This window comes from Pristis pectinata, chromosome 5 (assembly GCF_009764475.1).
Source record: "Pristis pectinata isolate sPriPec2 chromosome 5, sPriPec2.1.pri, whole genome shotgun sequence".
In the NCBI taxonomy this organism is placed as follows: Eukaryota; Metazoa; Chordata; class Chondrichthyes; order Rhinopristiformes; family Pristidae; genus Pristis; species Pristis pectinata.
In genome coordinates this window covers 38555205-38576020 of record NC_067409.1, presented here as the reverse complement: position 1 = coordinate 38576020, position 20816 = coordinate 38555205, and the positions used below count along the sequence as shown (strand labels likewise).

At 41.5% G+C, this 20816-nt stretch overlaps 1 protein-coding gene across 1 annotated transcript in view; it reads right to left on the bottom strand.

Moving 5' to 3' along the window:
• Positions 1 to 9229, bottom strand: part of LOC127570572 (sorcin-like) — a 30900-nt gene extending 21671 nt beyond the window's left edge. The window contains exon 1 of the mRNA XM_052016245.1: positions 9109 to 9229. Within this exon, the coding sequence (XP_051872205.1) occupies positions 9109 to 9132 (24 nt within the window). The 5' untranslated portion in view covers positions 9133 to 9229. The remainder of the gene's footprint in view (positions 1 to 9108) is intronic.
• Positions 9230 to 20816: the final 11587 nt, after the last annotated feature.

The window sequence follows — 20816 nt, the reverse complement described above, 5'->3', positions numbered from 1 at the left end:
GCAGAACAGATTGGCCAGGGGTCTGCTTGTTCTGCTGAAAATAGGATCACACTGAGGCTGGAATCTTATTTCAGAAAACAAACACCAGTGGTTGGATGTTGGGTGATCCAGCATGTTAGAATCTGGTCTTTCATCTCAAGGACCTGCCTAGAAGGATCCGATGTGAAATTGGTTAAACCCATTTCAAAGGGGTGTAAAATAAGGCATGATCTAAAAATCGAAAATCTACCCAGTCCAATATTTCCAATTCCTGCCAACTCAGGTTAATTTTTTGTGCATCTGGAGCATTTAAGTGGTCAGATTTGGCACAATACAGATGGAAACCTATTGGAAATAATGGGAAACACTGTTCAAATGTTAAATTTTAAGTATTTAAAAATTGATCTAATCTACATATTCCAGGATATTTTTCATCTAGTCACCCTCTTGTAATAAATCTCTACCATTATTTAAAGTTTAAATAAATATTATACTTTGAAAACAATTTTGTTGGAACACACAGTAAAAATTAAACAGCTGGGTTGTACAAGGGTGTAACTGTTCACTGAAGTGGCTAATTATTCCCTTCTGTTTGAGGATCACAGTTTTAGAATTTTTGTGTCTATTTTCAAGCAGGCTTTCATTATGGCATACTAAACCATATGAAAACACATTCTGAGACGTCTTCAAAATGCAAAATATAGAAGGCTCACGATGTTTTCAAAAAATAACAATGAACAATTAGAGACTCAAAACCAATGCAGACTTTCCTAAACTCAGATTACACATGGTTTCAGCCTCAAGGAACTCCCAAAAACTCACGCATCTTGTAAAACCTTAAATTTTGCTTTAAAAAGCTCGATTGTCTAGGTGATAAACAAACATTGGAAAAGACCAACTTTCCTCGTGGGCAAAGTTGCCAACCCCTCATGACTGTCTTCAGAGATTGAATGTCAACTCCCAGGACACTGATGTCAGCAACCAGGGAGAAAAATGATCTGAAGCCTCTTCTTTTCTCCTTTTCTTTTGCCCTCGCCAGTCTTTTCTTTGAATACTTGGTCTTGGTAGCAAAAGTACTGGAAACTGGGGGTGGGGTGGGGGGGGGGGCGCGGGGAAAGAGGGGTTGGACATTATTTGACAGAACAGGATACATTTGGACCAGGTCATGTGACGAAGCCTCCAGGCATTCATGCAACGGACACCGCCCCCCCCCTCCTCCATGCACCCAGTTGTCACAATTAAGTGCTTTCAGACCAGGTGTGATTTTTTTTCTTCAATTCCCTCCTCATCTCAGAGGAGCAACAAATACTGCATTGTAACAAGTCCCAGTTTGTTCCCCATCTATCCGGACTAGAGTAACAGTTTAATAACAAATTTTGTACAATTTAGTGCTGGGGGTTTCTGTCCAATGAAAAATAAGGCAATGATGTTCCCCCTCACAGAATCTTTAAACCTCAAAAGAGAAGACTTTCAATAGGTCAGTCAAGACTTCACTAAAACCTAGTTTCCAGAGACGAGAGAACAGTGTGGAAGACACACTACCATCCAAATTCACCCCTTTGACTCATAATTTAGTTCCCTTTTATCACCTTGTTCTTATCTGGCGAAGTATTTTTGAAAATCAGATAAATGCCACCATGCCAGTTATTTAGTTTGCAAAAATATTACCAGTGAATATGGCTAAGATTTTTTTGCACCATTATAAAACTCATAATAAACATGAAAAGTGTTTCTAGATGGATCTCAGAACAAAGCCATTTTAATTTGCGTATCTTCAGGCAGCCTCATGCACACGCCTCGATAGTACAAATGTTATGCTGTTCACTTCAATTAACCTAGTTTATAACAATTAATCTAGTTTTGACTTGCTCCACATCGGCAGAAAATCTGACAATTGTATGATAGAAGGAAATCATGACACAGCAGAATTGGCCAGTAATGCAGATCAGCAAGGTCCCACATTTGATCCCTGTCTGTGCCAATTCAGCAAAAATATCTGGGATTTAAAATCCTTTGACAATCCTAAACCAAAGAGAATTAGTTCATAAAATCCTCATGTGCCCATCTGACCATTACAGAGGTGCAGCTCAGGGCTCTATTCAACTTCCATCCCTCTCAACAGCCCATTGAAACTTCAACCTCAGTACAGAAACAATGCTTTCAGAAGAACAGTGAAAAAGTAATAAAGGTGAAAAAAGATCAGATGACAACAAAACTTTAGAGACTACAGATTATACATAGAATGCTAAAATCAACATAATTAATTCAAGGATCACTAGACTAAGATTATCAATTTATGTACTGTTACAACTGATTAATTATTGCAGTTGTATTAGTGGGGCATTTTATATTTGTAATTGTGTAGAATGATAGTTATTAACACATTACTAACTGTAAGGTGTTTGAGGAGGAGGTGTTCAAACAGTTTCCTGGAAGTGAACCAGCGATTTCTGAGGCCCAGGTGCAGCTGGCAAAGATAGAGGCTGAACGAGAACAAACTCGGTTGAAGTTTGAGGCCGAGGCAGGACAATGGATACGTTTTTGAAAAAACCCACCCCTGGAGGATTGCAGGGGATGAGGAAGCCTGATTTGGTGAAAATTGCTGCAGAGCTACATCTTGAGGCAGTAATGTGATTTATGAGAAAGGCAGATATTCAGAGACTGATAGCTGGCCATTACGTGGAGGGATGAAGGTGTTCATTTACTTTTGTTTGCAGTGAGAGAATCAGTACAGAAGTCATTAGGATTTAGTCCGTTTGAACTTGTATTAGGACATCGGGTCAGAGGACCTTTAGAATTGTTAAGAGAACAATGGGTTAATGAGGAAGTGCATTTGAGTTTGTTGGACTACGTCCAAAAATTTAAAACTCGGTTGGAGAGAGTCTGTCAGCTAGCGAGAGAGAATTTGAAAACCAGTCAGATGAGAATGAAGGCATGTTTTGATAAACATGCTCGGCCAAGGACATTTGCAGTGGGGCAAAAGGTGTTGGCATTTTTCCCTAATCCAAACAACCCATTACGAGCTCGTTTTACCAGACCATATATTATTGAATCCCGAGTAACTGATTTGACATATGTAATCAAAACACCTGATAGACACAAGAAAACACAACTCTGTCACGTAAACATTCTTAAACCTTATTATGAGAGAAGGTCAGTTGTGGCCATGGTGGATGATGTGAATGTTGCTCCTAAGATATCTGATGTTGATATTGGGTAAGGCCAATTTAGACCAAATATTATTCCATCAAAACTAAAAAAACCAAAACATCTTGGAGAACCTTGAAACAAAGTGGAGATGTAGAGAGAAAATGGAGAGTAATTACGAAATGGAGACTTCCTTATGTCCCTGCTAATGAGGAATGGGAAGTTATTCATCAAGTTGTGGTTCCTAAAGTTTATAGGAATGAGATTTTAAACCTGGCCCATAGTATGCCTTTAGGTGGTCATTTTGGTGTGAATAAAACTGTAAGGAAGATTTTTAAACAATTCTATTGGCCTGGTTTGAGAAAAGATGTGGTGATGTTTTGTCGAACTTGTCATACATCAGATGGTAGGTAAGCCAAATCAAAGACCACCCTTGTCAATCTTGGGAACGATCCCGGATGAGCCCCCAATTTTGTTACGAACCAGCAACAAAAGAAATTACACCGAGTCATGTATCAGTGTTAAAAAAACTACTTTATTAATAACTATTTATGATAATAAGAAAACTAAAAGTAAAAATGTTAGAGTGTTAGAAGTAAAAATGTTAAATCTTAAACATTAACCCCAAAAACTAAACTCATAGTGTGTGTGTGTGTGTGTGTGTGTGTGTGGCAAATTCCCAAACTCCAAGTCCAGGAATAATACTCAAAGTTCAGTTCAACAAGCCGTAAGGTGAAACATGAGCAAAGGCTTCTTCAACAACCACCGTTGACTGAAGGTAAGACGTAGATGTAGAGAGAGAGAAAATAGAGATTACAAAATCCAAATGTTCCACGATGGAACCCATACGACACCTCAGTGTCTAGTCAGCACTGACTACTCCACCACATCTGCCTCACCCCAAAAGGCACGCGAATCGTGGCCATCCACACAAATACTTGCTTCCTCCTACAGGTCAGCAACAAAGTGAACGCCACTGCTTTGTTCCGAAGTATCTGTCGTCAGCACGTGTGTGGCGTGCTGACGACAACAGAAGATAAAGGACGTAACGACGTCTTTGAGGCAGTCAGTCAGAGTTAGTTGGAGAGAGAGAAGAGAAAGAGAGAGAGACACCAGTTTGCTAGTCTCTATCAATGGATGAAAAACAGTAACTGTGCCTGTCACTACAATCCACGTATGGACTTTTGGAGTAATCCGGGAGTCCACTTTGCCGTTAACCTGTGGAGGGAAACAGGTATTTGTGTGGGCGGCCACATCTCGGATGCTTTTCGGGGTGGCAGATACTTCGGAACAAAGCAGTGGAGTTCATTTTGTTGCTGACCTGTAGAAGGAAGCAGGTATTTGTGTTGACGGCCACGATTCGAGTGCCTTTCGGGGTGAGGCAGATGCGGTGGAGTAGTCACTGCTGAGTAGACACTGAGGTGTCGTATGGGTTCTATCGTGGAACATTTGGATTTCGTAATCTCTATTTTCTCTCTCTCTACATCTACGTCTTACCTTCAGTCAACGGTGGTTGTTGAAGAAGCCTTTGCTCACTTTTCACCTTATGGCTTGTTGAACTGAACTTTGAGAATTATTCCTGGACTTGGAGTTTGGGAATTTGCCGCACACATACACTATGAGTTTAGTTTTTGGGGTTAATGTTTAAGATTTAACATTTTTACTTCTAACACTCCAACATTTTAACTTTTATTTTTCTTATTATAAGTAGTTAATAATGAAGTAGTTTTTTTTAAACACCGATACATGACTCTGTGTATTTCTTTTGTTGCTGGTTCGTAACACATTCAACTGTGCTGGGGAAACATTTGCTAACCAGAGGGTGATGGGGCATTGTGTGTAATGTTCACTGACAGATAACTGGAGCTATCTACTTAGATGCTGCAAGGTAAAGCTTTCTACAATGAACTGTGAACTTCCTGCTCTCCATATATTTGAAAGCTAATTTGGGAATCACTATCAAACAGTGTACAACAGAAAAGAGACCACCCACTGTATCAGGGCCATTCTCCTGACGAGAAGAGACTTTGTATTGTCTGTCTCTAGCGTACAATCAGCTGTTCAAACTTGGAACAGCATCAACCAAGCACCAAAGTCAGTCAACAATGCTACTTATAGTTCAGTATTTCTGACTGTGTTAGATAATAAATAAGTGTGCAGGTTTTCTTAATATAAATAATGCAACCTACTCAGAATACAATTAAAGGAATTTACAGCACACAAGGAGACCATTTGGCCTACTGTGTTCATGCCAGCTGAGAAAAATTAATCCCACTTTCCAGATCTTAATCCTTGTAAATTAAGGCACATCAAGTGCCAATGCAGGTTTTTTAAAATGTGGCAAAGTTTTCTGCCTTCACCACCTTTCAAACACACTCTTCCTCACTTAAAACTATTCTCCAAGTTACTGGATTCCTTGCCGAGGGAAATGTGCAGACACTTCCTTATTCACAGCCTGGACTGATGCAGGGTCTTGAGCCGAAACATTGACCATCCCTTTGCCTCTAGAGATGAGTTCCTTCAGCAGTTTGATTTTTGCTATGCACAAGAAAGGCCTTTCTTATATAACTGGATTAAATCACTCCTTAGCCCTACTCCAAAGAAAGTAACCCCAGCATAGCCAATATTGCCTAAAACTTTTGCAGCTCCAAGACATCCTTATAAATCTTCTCTGTACCTCCTTGAGTGCTGTCATGTCCTCAGGGACATTACAAGTACTGATCAGATTCAGAAATTACAACCTGGTCAACATTTACAAGCAAAAACCTGTTTATTATGATTTTATTTAAAAACACTCATTTTCAGAATCTCAAAACTTACAAACCTGAGCAGCAATCAAAAGCTACCACAAAGCAAAATAAGAAAAGCAAGCAAAAATATTATTTATCATACAATCTGGCATTTGAGAGACACAAAAACCATACAGAATCACTCTGCAACAGTTGATCATGAGATAAAAAGAAACCAAGAAATAAAAAAAGTTGCAGGCACTTAATACAAGAGCAAGACAGTTTTGCTTTTACCAGGGCAGTAAGAAAGCAGTCAATATACCTTAAAGGATGTGAATCGGCAGAAGCTGAGCATAAACATTCCTTCATCGATTCACTAGAGGAAAACAGAAATAGGTCCTCTGCATTCAAAGAACTGCTAATTTTGACATAAATGAAGTGGAAATACACTGGAAATAACAGCATTTATCCCAAGATAATTAGAGAGAAAAATGAGGACTGATGTTTGCAAGATTTTGTTGATCATGAACACTGGGGAGGCAATGCTAAATTAACATACTGTAATATTCATTTCCAAGAAAAGTGACAGAGGACCCACACCTGCAAATTCATAAGCTTTGCATGACCACCAGGTTAAATCATGAAGCTGGTGGTAAACTTCAGTATTTTCTGTCTGATTACCTAATAAACATCAACCAATACAGCATTACTCAGGGAGGTCCCTGCCAATTCCTTTTCTTTTGTTTAGAAAGAAAGTGTTATCCTCAGTGGATTTTGAAAAGTCTCATTATATTGCATCCTAAACCAAAAAAACTTTTGCTGACCATCCTCCATGGAAAGGACATCCTTCCTCAGATAAGGAGACCAAAATTACACACAAAACTCCATTCAGGGTTTCATTCAATCTATCATCATCCAGATAATAATGCCTTTCTGTTTAAAAAAAACCAAAGTAGAAAATCTTGTATTTATCCACGTTAAACTGCATCTGCCATGCATTTGCCCACTCACTCAACTCTGACAAAAGGGTCACATACCCTAAACGTTGACTGTTTATCTTCCCACAGATGCCATCTGATCTGAGTTTTTCTAGCATTTTCTGTTTCGGTTGTCTAAATGACAGTGTGCATCCTCCTTATGGCTCATATTTCACACCACCCCATCCAGCTTTGTCTCATCTGCAAACTTGAAGATTTTACATTTAGTTCCCTCATCTAAATCACTGATATACATTGTGAACAGCTGATGTCCAAGAACTGTTCCCTGCAGCAAAACATTAGCCACGGCCTATCACCTAGAAAAACATCCTTCTATTCCTACTGGATGTTTCCTGCCAATAAACCAATTTTTGATCCATGCCAGTATATTACTGCTAATCCCCTGTACTTTACCTTTGCAACCTAACTCTTGTGGAACTTTATCAAGTGCTTTCTAAAAGTCAAAATACACACATCTTCTGTTTCTCCCTTAGCCCTTCTACTAGTTACATACTCACAACAACTCCAATGGATTGGTTAAGCATGATTTCCTTTACATAACCCCATGCTGACTTGCCCAATCTTGTTAATGTTTTCCAAGTATTCTGTTATTTGATTTTTTTTTACATAAGAGACTCTGCCATTCTACTAATGTTAGGCTAACTGATCTGTAAATCCCCATTTTTTCATTCCACTTTTTATTCTTAAAACAGTAAGATTACATTTGCCAATCTATAGGAACTATTTCAGAGTATTCCGGAAATAACCCTAAAGGATAACCTACAATCAAATTACACAACTATGCTTCAGGTTACTCATCAATTCACAGGTTACCAAGTAGGATAAAAGTGTTTGATTCAAGATACTCCTTCAAACCTGTATGACAGGGTGTTAAAAAGTTCCTGCTTCAAACCACATGTAGGAAATTAGGATTGATAATTAAAAGAACTCAAGGGAGAACAATGTGTAAAATGGCCCCTCAGATACAATGCTGAAAATAAAGCCTGTCAAATCATTTCACAGTTGTATTGGAGGAAGGGGGACAAGATCAAATCATGAGACAACTGTGAATGTTCTTTTTCCCCCATTCGGTAAAGGAATGAAAAGAGCTCCTGGTGCCACAAAATTTCAGGTTGGGCAGCACAAAGGTTCAGCCACAAGTCCCACAAAGGGCGAGGTGCTGTGGTGGACAGAGCATTGAAGGGGAGCCTACAGCATCAATTAAATTGCTCGTGTGGAAATGAAGCTCACTCCCAGCTCCACTATTTTAAACATCAGGCACCCAAACCAGACGCACTGCTCCAAGTTCTGTCACAGCAAGAGATTACCAGATGGCTAAAGGATACTCTCAAGGCCTACTAGACAAAGAGTAATACCCCCACTGACTTATGGGAAAACCTGGCCCACCTCTGCTCAAAGTGAAGAAGCAGCATTTAAGATGGTACCAAGAACCTCGAGACCCTATGTCAAGAGCATGCAGAAGCCCAGCATAAACAACGTAGCACCTCCCAAACTACCCATCCACCCACACCATCAAACACTTCCTGCTCCACTTGTGGCAGAAGCTATAGGTTCCACACTGGCCTCATCAGCCAGCTCAGAACTGGAGCAGAAGTAGGTCATCATCAACCATGAAGGACTGCTTAAGAACACACACACACACAAGCTCTCAAACATTTTAGGTCCATTTGTCCTTACTCAACAACACAGGACAGTGGTGGTGCAATGGTTAGGTTTTTGGACTTACAATCCACAATGTACTTTCTCAAGTCTCACCTCAGCAGCTGTGGAATTTAAATTCAGTTAATACCTCCAGAGAAGAAATCTGCCATACTTACCCAATCTGGCTCACGTATGACTCCACATCCTTCTAAAACTGCCTTGCAGGCATTGTCCCTACCCTCTCAAGGGCAATTAGGGATGGACAACAAATGCTGGCCTTGTCAAGAGCACTAGCATCCCGAAAAATGAGAACATTTACATCACTGAATCCAATGCAGTAACTTCGGAGTGTAGAAGTGCTTAAATAGATTCAAACCGACCTATAAATCCAACCGAAAAACACAAAACTAGATGCGCCAGCTGTAATGAAAATTGCTTCTTCCTCCTTCCCGCCCCCTCCAACTCTTTGCATTTTAAAAAAAAGCCTTTGTGAAAGTCATTCAGCACAGAAACGGGTCGTTTTCCAGAAACTCCGTGTTTTGCACAAGGACACCGTTAGCTTCCAAGCACACTACCCCCACGGGCGCGTCCTGCTTCGCGGCGCCAGTACCTACCGCCCCGTATCCAGGATAAGCCATTGCTGCCACTGTCCGCTCACTTCAACCCAGGGTTCCCCACACGGAAGCTGCGCCTCAGACTCCCTCGCTACCTCCAGGGGAGGATAGCAGAGCCCATAGACTCCAGCAACAGCGATGCACGCATATTTAAATTAAATTTCATCTTTTAATTTTTTAAAATAGTTTGCTCAAAATTTAAAGACTTTATGAGAATAGTAATTTGATGTCGATATGTCTTTCTTTTCTGCCTTCATTCTCTATTGCCACCCCGGCGGACGGTGGATGAGTCCCACTATGTCTCTGTGTTCTGCCGTGTTGCCGACGGGCGTGGCTCACGCTCCAGTTGCTCCTAGTTAAAAGCTGCTGTGTTATTTATAATGATAAATAGGGGTTTTTTAAATGTGTGCTTGGCTTATTATTATACGGTCTTTTTATTTCGTTAGGCAGCTAGCGTTGGAACAAGTGAAGTTTAATCAAAGTGGTAACAACAGCAAGCCAGGCAGTTTACTGTGGGGAGAACAGATACATTCATATTTATTTCATCCAGTATACAATCTGCATCTGCTCTGATGAAAGCTAAAAGCCCGAAGGGTTGGCTGTTCTACTGAGTATTACCACATGTTTCTCTTTTTGTTTTGGTTTTAAGCACTGGCCTTCTGAGTTTTAATTAAACTGTGACAGTTTCCTCCTCAGTACATGCTGAGGTTCCTGTTTATCAGCCCAATAGTTCCACTGCCTAATCTCGGGAAAAGTTGCAGGCCATTCACTCCCTCTTGTCAGTTTTACCATTCGGTTGGATTGTGCCTGATCAGCACATAAAACCTATGTAATACTATTATTCAATTTCTCCCTATACCGTTATGTAACACATGCCTAGATCTCTCTGTCTTGAAAATCCACTGGTAAAGATTGAAGTGATGATAATTAAACCAAGTCAATGCAGTCCCTCTTGACTCCTCCCCTCTTAAAAATGTTGTATATTCTAAACTGGAGAATATAGGCCTTTCATAGAATAATTCACTCATCCCAGGAATCAATCTGGTGAAACTTGTTACGCCCGATCACAGGGTATCCTTGCATAGCAAGAGCAGACCTGTACACAATATTTCAAGTGTGAAATCACTAGGTCCCTATCTAATCTCAGTAGAGTCATACATGTCAGAAACAGACACTTTAGCCCATCTGGTCCTCAACTGACCATCGTACCCATATACACTGCTCCCATTTTATTATTTTCCACATTCCCATCAACTTCCTCTCAGATTTCACCACTCACCTACACACTAGGGGCAATTTACAGGGGCTAATTAACCTACCAAACTGCAAGTCTTTGGGATGTGGGAGGAAAAACAGCACCTGGAGGAAACCCACATGGCCACAGGGAGAACATAGAAACTCCAAACAGCCAGCACCAGAAGTCAGTATTGAAGTTGGGTCACTGGAGCTTTGAGGCAGCAGCTCTACTAGCTGTGGCGCTGTGCCACCCCTAGAGTACTTTGTCTTATAATAAAGGCCAATATTATATTACCCTTCCTAATTGTTTGCTGTACCTGCACATTGACTTTCAGTGATTCATGCACAAAGATACTTGGGTCCCTCTGAAGGTCAACACATTTCAATCTTTCACTATATAAATACTCTGCTTTTCTGGTGTATGACATATTTCTTCTCTTTATGCGTTATGTGCCATGGCCTTATCCATTCACTGAGTCTTTTCCAACTCCTCCCCAACGTATATTTACACCCTCCTCACTACAAATGCCACCCAGCTCTGTAGCATTGGCAAGTCAGATTATGTTAGACTTGTTCCCCCCCATGCAAGTCATTGGTACAGATTATGAACAACTGGGGACCCAGCATGGACCCCTGTGGCACCCCACTGGTCACAGCCAACCCAGAATGACCCATGTATTGCTCTGTTTCCTGTCCATTAACCAATCATGATTCTCCACAGTCCATGCCAGTATACTCTCGTTGTCTTGGTGAAGCAGCCAGCATAATCAAAGACCCCTCCCACCCAGGACATTCTCTTTTCTCTCCTCTTCCATCGGGTAGAATATACAGGAGCCTGAGGTCACGTACCACCAGATTTAAGGACAGCTTCTACCCCACTGTGATAAGACTATTGAATGGTTCCCTTATACAATGAATGGACTATGACCTCACGATCTACCTTGTTCTGACCTTGCACCTTATTGCACTGCACTTTCTCTGTAGCTGTGACACTTTACTCTGTACTGTTATTGTTTTTACCTGTACTACATCAATGCACTCTGCACTTACTCAATGTAACTGCACTGTGTAATGAAGTGACCTGTACAATCGGTTTGCAAGACAAGTTTTTCACTGTACCTTGATACAAGTGACAATAATAAACCAATAAACTAATATTACTCACTATCCAGTATTCCCTAATTTGGCTTACAGACCTCCAGTGTGGCACCTTATCCATTGCTTTCCCTTACCTATTTAGCAACATATAAGCTCTAAAACCTCTAACACATTTGTCCAACATGATTTGCCTCTCAAAAATCCATGTTAATCTGCTACTACTTTCTAAATATCCTCTTATCACTTCCATAAAAACAGAGACATGCCATGATACATAATAGGCTGACTTGCCAGAGCATACTTATATTTAATTCCTCAATCAATAAGGTAGTTAATCTACTTGTCACCGTCCTTAGATCTACCATAGATGCCATTAATCATTCCCATTTCCACATCCTAATTATCCAATTCTATCATGTCTACAGTAATTGGTTTATTAATGTCACATGTACCGAGATACAGTGAAAATCTTTTATTTGCATGCCATCAAGACAGATCATTCCATACATTAGTACATTGAGGTAGTACAAAAGTTACAGTATGCAGAATATAGTGTTACAGTTACAGAGAAAGTGCAGTGCAGGTAGACTAATAAAGTACAAGGGCCTTGACAAGGTAGATTGAGAGATCAAGAGTTCATCTTGATTTTATCAGAGGTCTGTTCAAGAGTCTTGTAACAGCAGGATAGAAGCTGCCCTTGAGCCTGGTTGTACATGATCTCAAGCTTTTGTATTTTCTGTCTGATAGAAGGAGGGAGGATGATGCATCTGTAAAAATTGGAGAGGGTCATTGGGGACTTGCCGAATTTCCTTAAGCTTCTGAGGAAGTAGAGCTGCTGGTGTTCTTTCTTGGCCTTAGCATCTATGTGGCTGGACCAGGACAGGCTAATGGTGATATTTACACCGGGAGCTTGAAGCTCTCAGCTATCTCCACCTCAGCACCATTGTTACAAACAGGGCCATGTACTCCGCCCTGCTTCCTGAAGTCGATGACCTGCTCTTTTGTTTTGCTGGCATTGAGGGAGACGTTGTTTTGACACCATGCCACTAGGCTCTCTATCTCCTTCCTGTACTCCAGCTCATCATTGTTTGAGATCTGGCCCTCTACGGCAGTGTCAACTGCAAACTTGTAAATGGAGGAACAGAAAGATCTTGGGATCCAAGTCCATAGATAACTCAAAGTTGCTGTGCAAGTTGATAGGGTTGTTAAGAAGGTACATGGAGTGTTGGCCTTCATTAGTTGGGGCACTGAGTTCAAGAGCCGCGAGGTAGTGTTTGCACCTCTATAAAACCCTGGTTAGACCACATTTAGAATATTGTGTTCAGTTCTGGACACCTCATTGTAGGAAGGATGTGGAAGCTTTAGACAGGGTGCAGGTGAGATTTACCAGGATGCTACCTGGATTGGAGAGCATGTCTTATGAGGATAGGTTGAGTGAGCTAGAGCTTTTCTCTTTGGAGTGAAGGAGGATGAGAGGTGACCTGATCAATGTGTACAAGATGATAAGAGGCATAGATCGAGTGGACAGCCAGAGACTTTTTCCCAGGGCGGCAATGGCTTACACGAGGGGCATAATCTTAAGATGATTGGAGGAAAGTACAAGGGGGTTATCAGAGGTAAGTTTTTTTACACAGAGAGTGGTGGGTGCGTGGAATGCACTGCCAGGGGTGCTGGTGGAGGCAGATACATTAAGAGACTCTTAGATAGGCACATGGATGATAGAAAAATGGAAAGGTATGTGGGAGGAAATTATTAGATTGATTTTATAGAAGGTTAAAAAGTCGGTACAACATTGTGGGCTGAAGGGCCTGTACTGTGCTGAAATGTTCTATGTTCTATGAGTCAGAGCAGAATCTGGCCATACAGTCGTGAGTATATGAGGAGTAATGTAAGGGGCTGAGGACGCAGCCTTGCAGGGTACCAGTATTGAGGAAAATCATGTCAGAGGTGTTGCTGTCTATCCTTACTGATTGCAGTCTGTTGGTCAGGAAGTCAAGGATCCAGTTGCAGAGGGGGATGCTGAGTCCCAGGTCTAGGAATTTGGAGATGAGTTTGTTTGGAATGGTAGTGAAGGCAGAGCTGTAGTCAATATATGGGAGTCTGATGCAGATGGCTTAGTTATCCAGATATTCCAGAGGTGCATATAGGGCCAGGGAGATGGCATCTGCCATGGACCTACTTCAGCAGTAGTTGAATTGCAGTGGATTCAGGTTGTCTGGGAGGCTGGAGTTGATGTGTGCCATGAGCAGCTGCTCAAAGTACTTCATGATGATGGGTGTCAGAGCCACCGGGCGGTAGTCAGTAAGGCATGTTACCTTGTTTTTCTTTAGCACTAGGATGATAGTGGTCTTCTTGAAGCATGTGGGAACCCCAGTACCCCAGTAAGACCCTTAACTTCTTGCATCTGAGGCAAAGTGGGGCCTCCATCTTTACCAGTAGTTACTTTTTTTGGGGACCTGCACTGTCATACAATATGCCCCATCTCCTGATGACTTGAATGGGCATTCTGAGGCCTAGTAACTGCTGGTAAGTCTCCCACCTTTTGCACCCACACAACTTGCAGCTTTCTAGCCTGTTGTACTCATGACCTACCAGTTTTCTGCTGAATCCACTTAAGCATCCATTTGACTTGGCCACAATGAAAAAGAGCACATTACCATTACTATTTCTGTGGACTTGACCTGAGAGTTGTGCTTTGATTGAGCTACCTCACATTGGGCTATTGTGTTTGCTTCCTTGAATGCTGAGTTCAGCATTCCAAATAGTTCTTCCTGAAATCTCTCAGTCACCAATCAGCACAATAAGTAATACCTCAGCACTTAAGCTATAAAGGTCTGTAAATTGCATATTTTTGCCAGTGTCTAATGCCTAACCACATAGTCACCAATCTTTCTTTCTGGTTCTTTGTTCTATGTACCAAACTTGCAATTCTTGGATATCCTTGATAATGCTGACTATAATATCCCTTCCGGGTTCTCACCATGTCCTCATATGAGATCTTATCTCTGGTTCATTTAGACTCATTACTTTTTCATATATCTCTGGCCCTGGTATTGAAACAATGTCACCTTCCTCCTCTTGTTTATAGCCGCATTTCTCTGTTCCCTATCCTTCCTCAAGCACTATCATTCACCCTCAGGAACATTTCTACTTATTGCATTTACATGGCAAGTGGTTTAGTCCACTAGTATTACTCACATTCACCAGCAGTTCTGCCACATCTATTGTCTGCTGTTGTCACTGAACTCCATTTTCTCTCTTCTTCATACTAAATCACTATCCTGTTAGTTCCTGAAATAGAAACATTTCATTCTTGTCACCAGTATAATGCCTGTGGGCTCTTTTGTGTTGCAGTTTACAAAGGCAAATAAACAAAGGTCAAGTTATTAACAGAACATCCTTTATTGAAGGCAATAACTTTCAATGAATGTCAGAGTCTGGTACAAGAATATATCAAAGGTCATGCCACATTGGTCATTTAGTTCTTAAAGGTACAGTTATCCTTTAGAACAATACAAGGTGACAGAGTGAACCATAGTTACTGGGGATGTTTACTCTACATTTGATTAGGGTTTTTGAAGAAGAGCTGATCTTTATTGAGATGAGGAAACTGACACAAACCAGTACAACTAGTCATCACTCTGATCACAGTTCCCACTACTTCCATTGCCACAGCATAAGGAGGCATGTACTGCCAGCATCGTTGGATGTGAATGGTGCCTCTGTATGTTGGAGGAGGTAACTCTTTGAGAGCAAGAGTTTGTATCTCTAGTACATGTCAATAAAAGCCTATACTGATATGGTGGAATGTATGTAGATGAGGAATGAGCCATCAGACTTAGTATAATAGCAAGAGTGGAAATAAAGAAGGTGAGGATGGAAGTGTCTTAGAGCTGTATAGCATAGAAACAGGCCCTTTGACCCACTGCATCTATACTGACCATCCCGCCAATCTACACTAAACCCACTTGCCTGAATTAATTCCATATCTATGTCCTGTTCATTCAAGTACCTATTCCAGATGCTTCTTTCTTTTTCAATCTTTTTATTAGTTTTAAAATTAATACAGATTGATATATAGCATCAATATTTATACATGTAATATAAAGAGATCAGGATAACAATCATGGCATAGATAATCATAAAGAACAATAAAATATAAAAAAAATCTGTAGATCCAACGATCTCTTAGTAAATGAATATAAGATAAAAGAAAGGAAAGAAAAAGATTTATTATATAAATTAAAAAAACAAATCAATAAGAAGAGTTGTAAACAGTATAAACTAAACTAAACAAAAAAGAAAAATTTCAAAAAAAAACAAACAACAAAGAAAAACTGGGCTAAAATTTCTCAGTAGAAACAGAGCAATATTATGTCGTCAACTCTGTTCCTCCAAGTTGGAAAGTTATTGAAAGGGGATCTACATCATGTGAAAATATTGAATAAATGGACTCCAAATATCTTCAAATTTAAGCGAAGGATCAACAGTACCACTCCTAATTTTTTCCAAGTTTAAACATGATATAGTTTGAGAAAACCATTGAAAAGTAGTAGGGGGTATTGGATACTTCCATTTAAGCAAAATAGAGTGTTTGGCCATTAATGTAACAAAAGCAATCATATGGTTAGTGGAAGGAGATAAATGGCCAGACTCTATCCTTGGTAATCCAAAAATTGCAGTGATAGGGTAAGGTTGTAAATCAATCTTCAATACGTTTGAAATAATGTGAAAAATGTCTTTCCAATATTTTTCCAGAAGAGGACAGGACCAAAACATATGTGTCACAGAAGCCACATTCGATTTACATCTATCACATATAGGATTTATATAGTTATAAAAATGAACTAACTTATCTTTGGACATATGGGTCCTGTGGACTACCTTAAACTGTATCAACGAGTGTCTGGCACACATTGAAGATGTATTAACTAAATGAAGAATTTCCTTCCAAGTCTCTATAGGTATAGATATATGGAGTTCACTTTCCCATTCATTCTTAATTTTATCTAATGATTCTAGACGTATTTTCATAATTAAATCATAAATTATTGCCATCAAGCCCTTCTGATAAGGATTAAGACCTAAAATTTTTTCCGTAGTTTCAATTTTGTAAGGTGTTGGAAAAGAAGGTATAGTAGTTTTAAAAAAATTTCTAATCTGCAAATATCGAAAAAAGTGTGATCTAGGCAAATTATATTTATTAGATTATTGTTCAAAAGATGAAAAACAGTTATCAATGAATAGATCCCGAAAACATACTATTCCCTTCCTTTTCCATATGGAAAAAGCTGAGTCAACTCTGGATGGATGAAATAAAAAATTAGATTGAATGGGACTTGACAAATTAAATTTATTCAATCCAAAAAATTTACAAAATTGGAACCATATTCGTACTGTATGTTTAACAACTGGGTTAGTTGTATGTTTACTTAATTTGGTAAGTGCAAAAGGGAGTGAAGCACCTAAAATAGAAACTAATGAAAATTCAAGAACTGATTGGTGCTCAAGGCATACCCATTTGGGGCATTGAATTACATCAAAATCTGGTATCCAAAAAATTAAATATCTGATATTAATTGCCCAATAATATAATCTAAAGTTAGGCAAGGCCAAACCACCATCCTTTTTTAGTTTTTGTAAATATTTCTTACTTAACCTTGGGTTTTTATTCTGCCAAAGATGCTTCTTAGATGTTGTTACTGCTCCTTCCTCCTCTGGCAGCTCATTCCAGATACCAACTACATTTTAGAGACATGGAGTCATAGAGCAATACAGCATGGATACAGGTCCTTCGCCCCAATAAGTCCATGCCTACCACGGTACCCACCCAGTTAAACCCAATTTCCTGCATTCGGCCCATATCCATCTAAGACCCGCCCCTCCATGTACCTATCCAATTGCTTCTTAACTGATACTATTATATTTCCTCTAGCAGCTTGTTCTGTATACTCACCGCCCTCTTCATGAAAAAGTTGCCCCTCAGGTCCCTTTTAAATCTTTCCCCTCTCACCCTAAATCTATGCCCCCTAGTTTTGGACTCCACCACCCTGGGCAAAAGACCATTACCATCCACCTTATCTATGCCTCTCATAATTTTAAACATTTCTATAAGGTTGCCTCTCATTCTCCTATGTTCCAATGAATAAAGCCCTAGCCTGGCCAACCTCTCCTTATAACTCAGTCCTTCTAGTCCTAGCAATATCCTCATAAATCTTCTCTGCACTCTTTCCAGATTAACCACATCTTCCCTATAACAGGGTGACCAAAACTGTACATGGTACGGCCAAGTGCGGCCTCACCAACGACTTATACAACTGCAACATAATGTCCCAACTCCTATACTCAATGCCTTGACTGACGAAGGCCAGCATGCTAAATGCATTTTTCATCACTCTGCCTACCTGTGACGCCACTTTCAACAAACTATGTACTTGTACTCCTAGGTCCCTCTGTTCCATTACACTCCCTAGTGCCCTACCATTCATAGTATAAGTCCTACACTGGTTTGACTTTCCAAAATGCATCACCTCACACTTATCTATATGGAAATCCATTTGCCACTCCTTGGCTCACTTTCCTAATTTATCAAGATCCCCCTGTAATCTACGATAATCTTCACTATCAACAACACCTCCTAATTTCATGTCATCCGCAAACTTACTGATCAAGCCCTGTGCATTCGCATCCAAATCATTTATATAAATAACAAATAACAAGGGTCCCAACACTGATCCCTGCAGCACACCACTAGTCAGTAGCCTCCATTCCGAGAAACAATCTTCAATCACCACCATCTGCTTCCTACCTTCGAGTCAATTTTGAATCCACCTAACTATCTCTCCCTAGATTCCTTGGGACCTAACCTTCCAGACCAGCCTGCCATGTGGGACCTTGTCAAAGGCCTTGCTAAAGTCCAAATAGACAACATTCACTGCCCTACCCTCATCTACCTTTTTGGTTACCTCTTCAAAAAACCCTAAAAGTTTCATCAAGCATGACTTTCCACGCACAAAGCTATGCTGACTCCTCCTAATCGGACTCTGTCTATCCAAATGCTGGTAGATCCTGTCTCTCAGAATTCCCTCCAGTAACTTCCCCACTACTGATGTCAGGCTGACCAGCCTGTAGTTCCCTGGCTTGTCCTTGCTACCCTTCTTAAACAACAGAACAACATTAGCCACCTTCCAATCTTTGAGAACTTCAACAGTGGCTAACGATGAAGCAAATATCTCTCCAAGGGCCTTGCAATTTCTTCTCTAGCTTCCCACAAAATCTGAGGATGCACTTGGTCGGGCCCTTAGATCCCCTTTAAACCTTCTCCCTCCCTCCAATCCAGGCAACATCCTTATGAAGACACAAGAGACTGCAGATGCTGGAAATCTGGAGCAACACACAAAAAGCTGGAGGAACTCAACGGGTCAGGCAGAATCTATGGAGGGAAATGGACAATCGACATTTCAGGTCGAGACCCTTCATCAGGACTGGAAAGAAAGAGGGGAGACAACCAGTATAAAAGGGTGGGGAGAAGGGATGGAGCAAGAGCTGGCTGGTGATCGGTGAATCCAGGTGAGGGAGGGGGAGAGTGGGAATGATGTAAGAAGCTCAGAGGTGATAGGTGGAAGTGACAAAAGGCTGAAGAAGATAGAATCTGATAAGAGAAGACAGTGGACCATGGAATAAAGGGAAGGAGGTGAGGAGGGGAACAGGATGGAGGAATGTGTGGGTGATGGGCAGATCAAGAGGGCGGGGATGGTAAGGAGAAGGGGTGATGGGGACCAGTGGGATAAGGGAAAATAAGGGACGGGGAGTGGTTACAGGAAGTTAGAAAAATCGATGTTCACCCATCAGTTTGGAGAATACCAAGGCGGAATATAAGATGCTGTTCCTCTGATCTGCATCTGGCCTCAACTTGGCAGTACAGGAGGCCGTGGACAGACATGTTGGTGTGGGAACGTGAAGTGGAATTAAAATGGCTGTCCATCAGGAGATCCCGGCTGTTACGTCGGACGGAGTGAAGGTGCTCGACGAAGCGATCCCTCAGTCTGTGTAGGGTCTCACTGAAGTAGAGGAGGCCGCACCAGGAGTACTGGATGCAATAAATGACACCAATGGATTCACGTGTGAAGGACTGCCTCACCTGGAAGGACTGTTTAGGGCTCTGAATGATGGTGAGGGAGGAAGGGGAAGGTGTAACACTTAGCAGGGTTGCAGGGATAAGTGCCTGGAGGGGAATTAGTGGGGAGGAACGAGTGGACAAGGGAGTCATGGAGAGAGCGATCCTTGCTGAAAGTGGAGAGGAAGAGGGGAGGGGAAGCTGTGCATAGTGGTGGGATCCCGTTGGAGATGGCGGAAGTTGTGGAGAATGGTATGTTGGATGCGTAGGCTCATGGGGTGGTAGGTGAGGACTAGGGGATCTCTATCCCTATTACATCTGGGGGGGGTGGGAATGGGGTGAGGGCAGATGTGTGGGAAATCGAAGAGATGCGGGTGAGGGTTGCATCGATAGCAGTGGAGGGGAAACCCCATTTTCTGAAAAAGGGGGACACCTCAGATGTCCTGGAGTGGAAAGCCTTATCACAAGAACAGATGCGGCAGAGACAGAGAAACTGAGAAAAGGGAATTGCGTCCTTGCAGGCGACAGGATGGGAAGAGGTGTAATCGATGTAACTGTGGGGTTCGGTGGGTTTGCAGAAGATGTTGGTGGATTATCTGTCTCCTGAGATGGAGACAGAGAGGTCAAGAAAGGGGAGAGAGGTGTCGGAGGTGCACCAAGTGAATTTGAGAGCAGGGTGGAAGTTGGTGGCAAAGTTGGTGAATTTGACGAGCTCTGCATAGATGCAGGAAGCAGCCCCAATGCAGTTGTCAATGTAGCAGAGGAGGAGTTGGATAGTGTTGCTGGTGTAGGTTTGGAACATGGATTACTCCATGTAGCCAATGAAAAGGCAGGCATAACTGGGGTCCATGAAAGTGCCCATGGCTACATCTTTGGTCTGGAGAAGTGGGAGGAGCCAAAAGAGAAGCTGTTGAGGGTGAGTACCAGTTCTGCCAGACGGAGGAAGGAGGTGGTGGAGGGGAACTGGTTGGGTCTGTTGTCCAGAAAGAAATAGAGAGCCCTGCGGCCTTCTTGATGGGGGATAGCAATGTACAGGGACTGGATGCCCATGATGGAAATGAAGCAGTTGGGCCCAGGGAACTGGAAGTTGTTGAAGTGGTGGAGAGCATGTGAGGTGTAATGGATGTAGGTGGGAAGGGACTGAACCCGGGGGACAAGATGGAGTCAAGATATGAGGATACGAGTTCGGTAGGGCAGGAGCAGGCAGTAATAATGGGCCTACTGGGGCAGTTTGGTTTGTGAATCTTGGGTGGGCAGT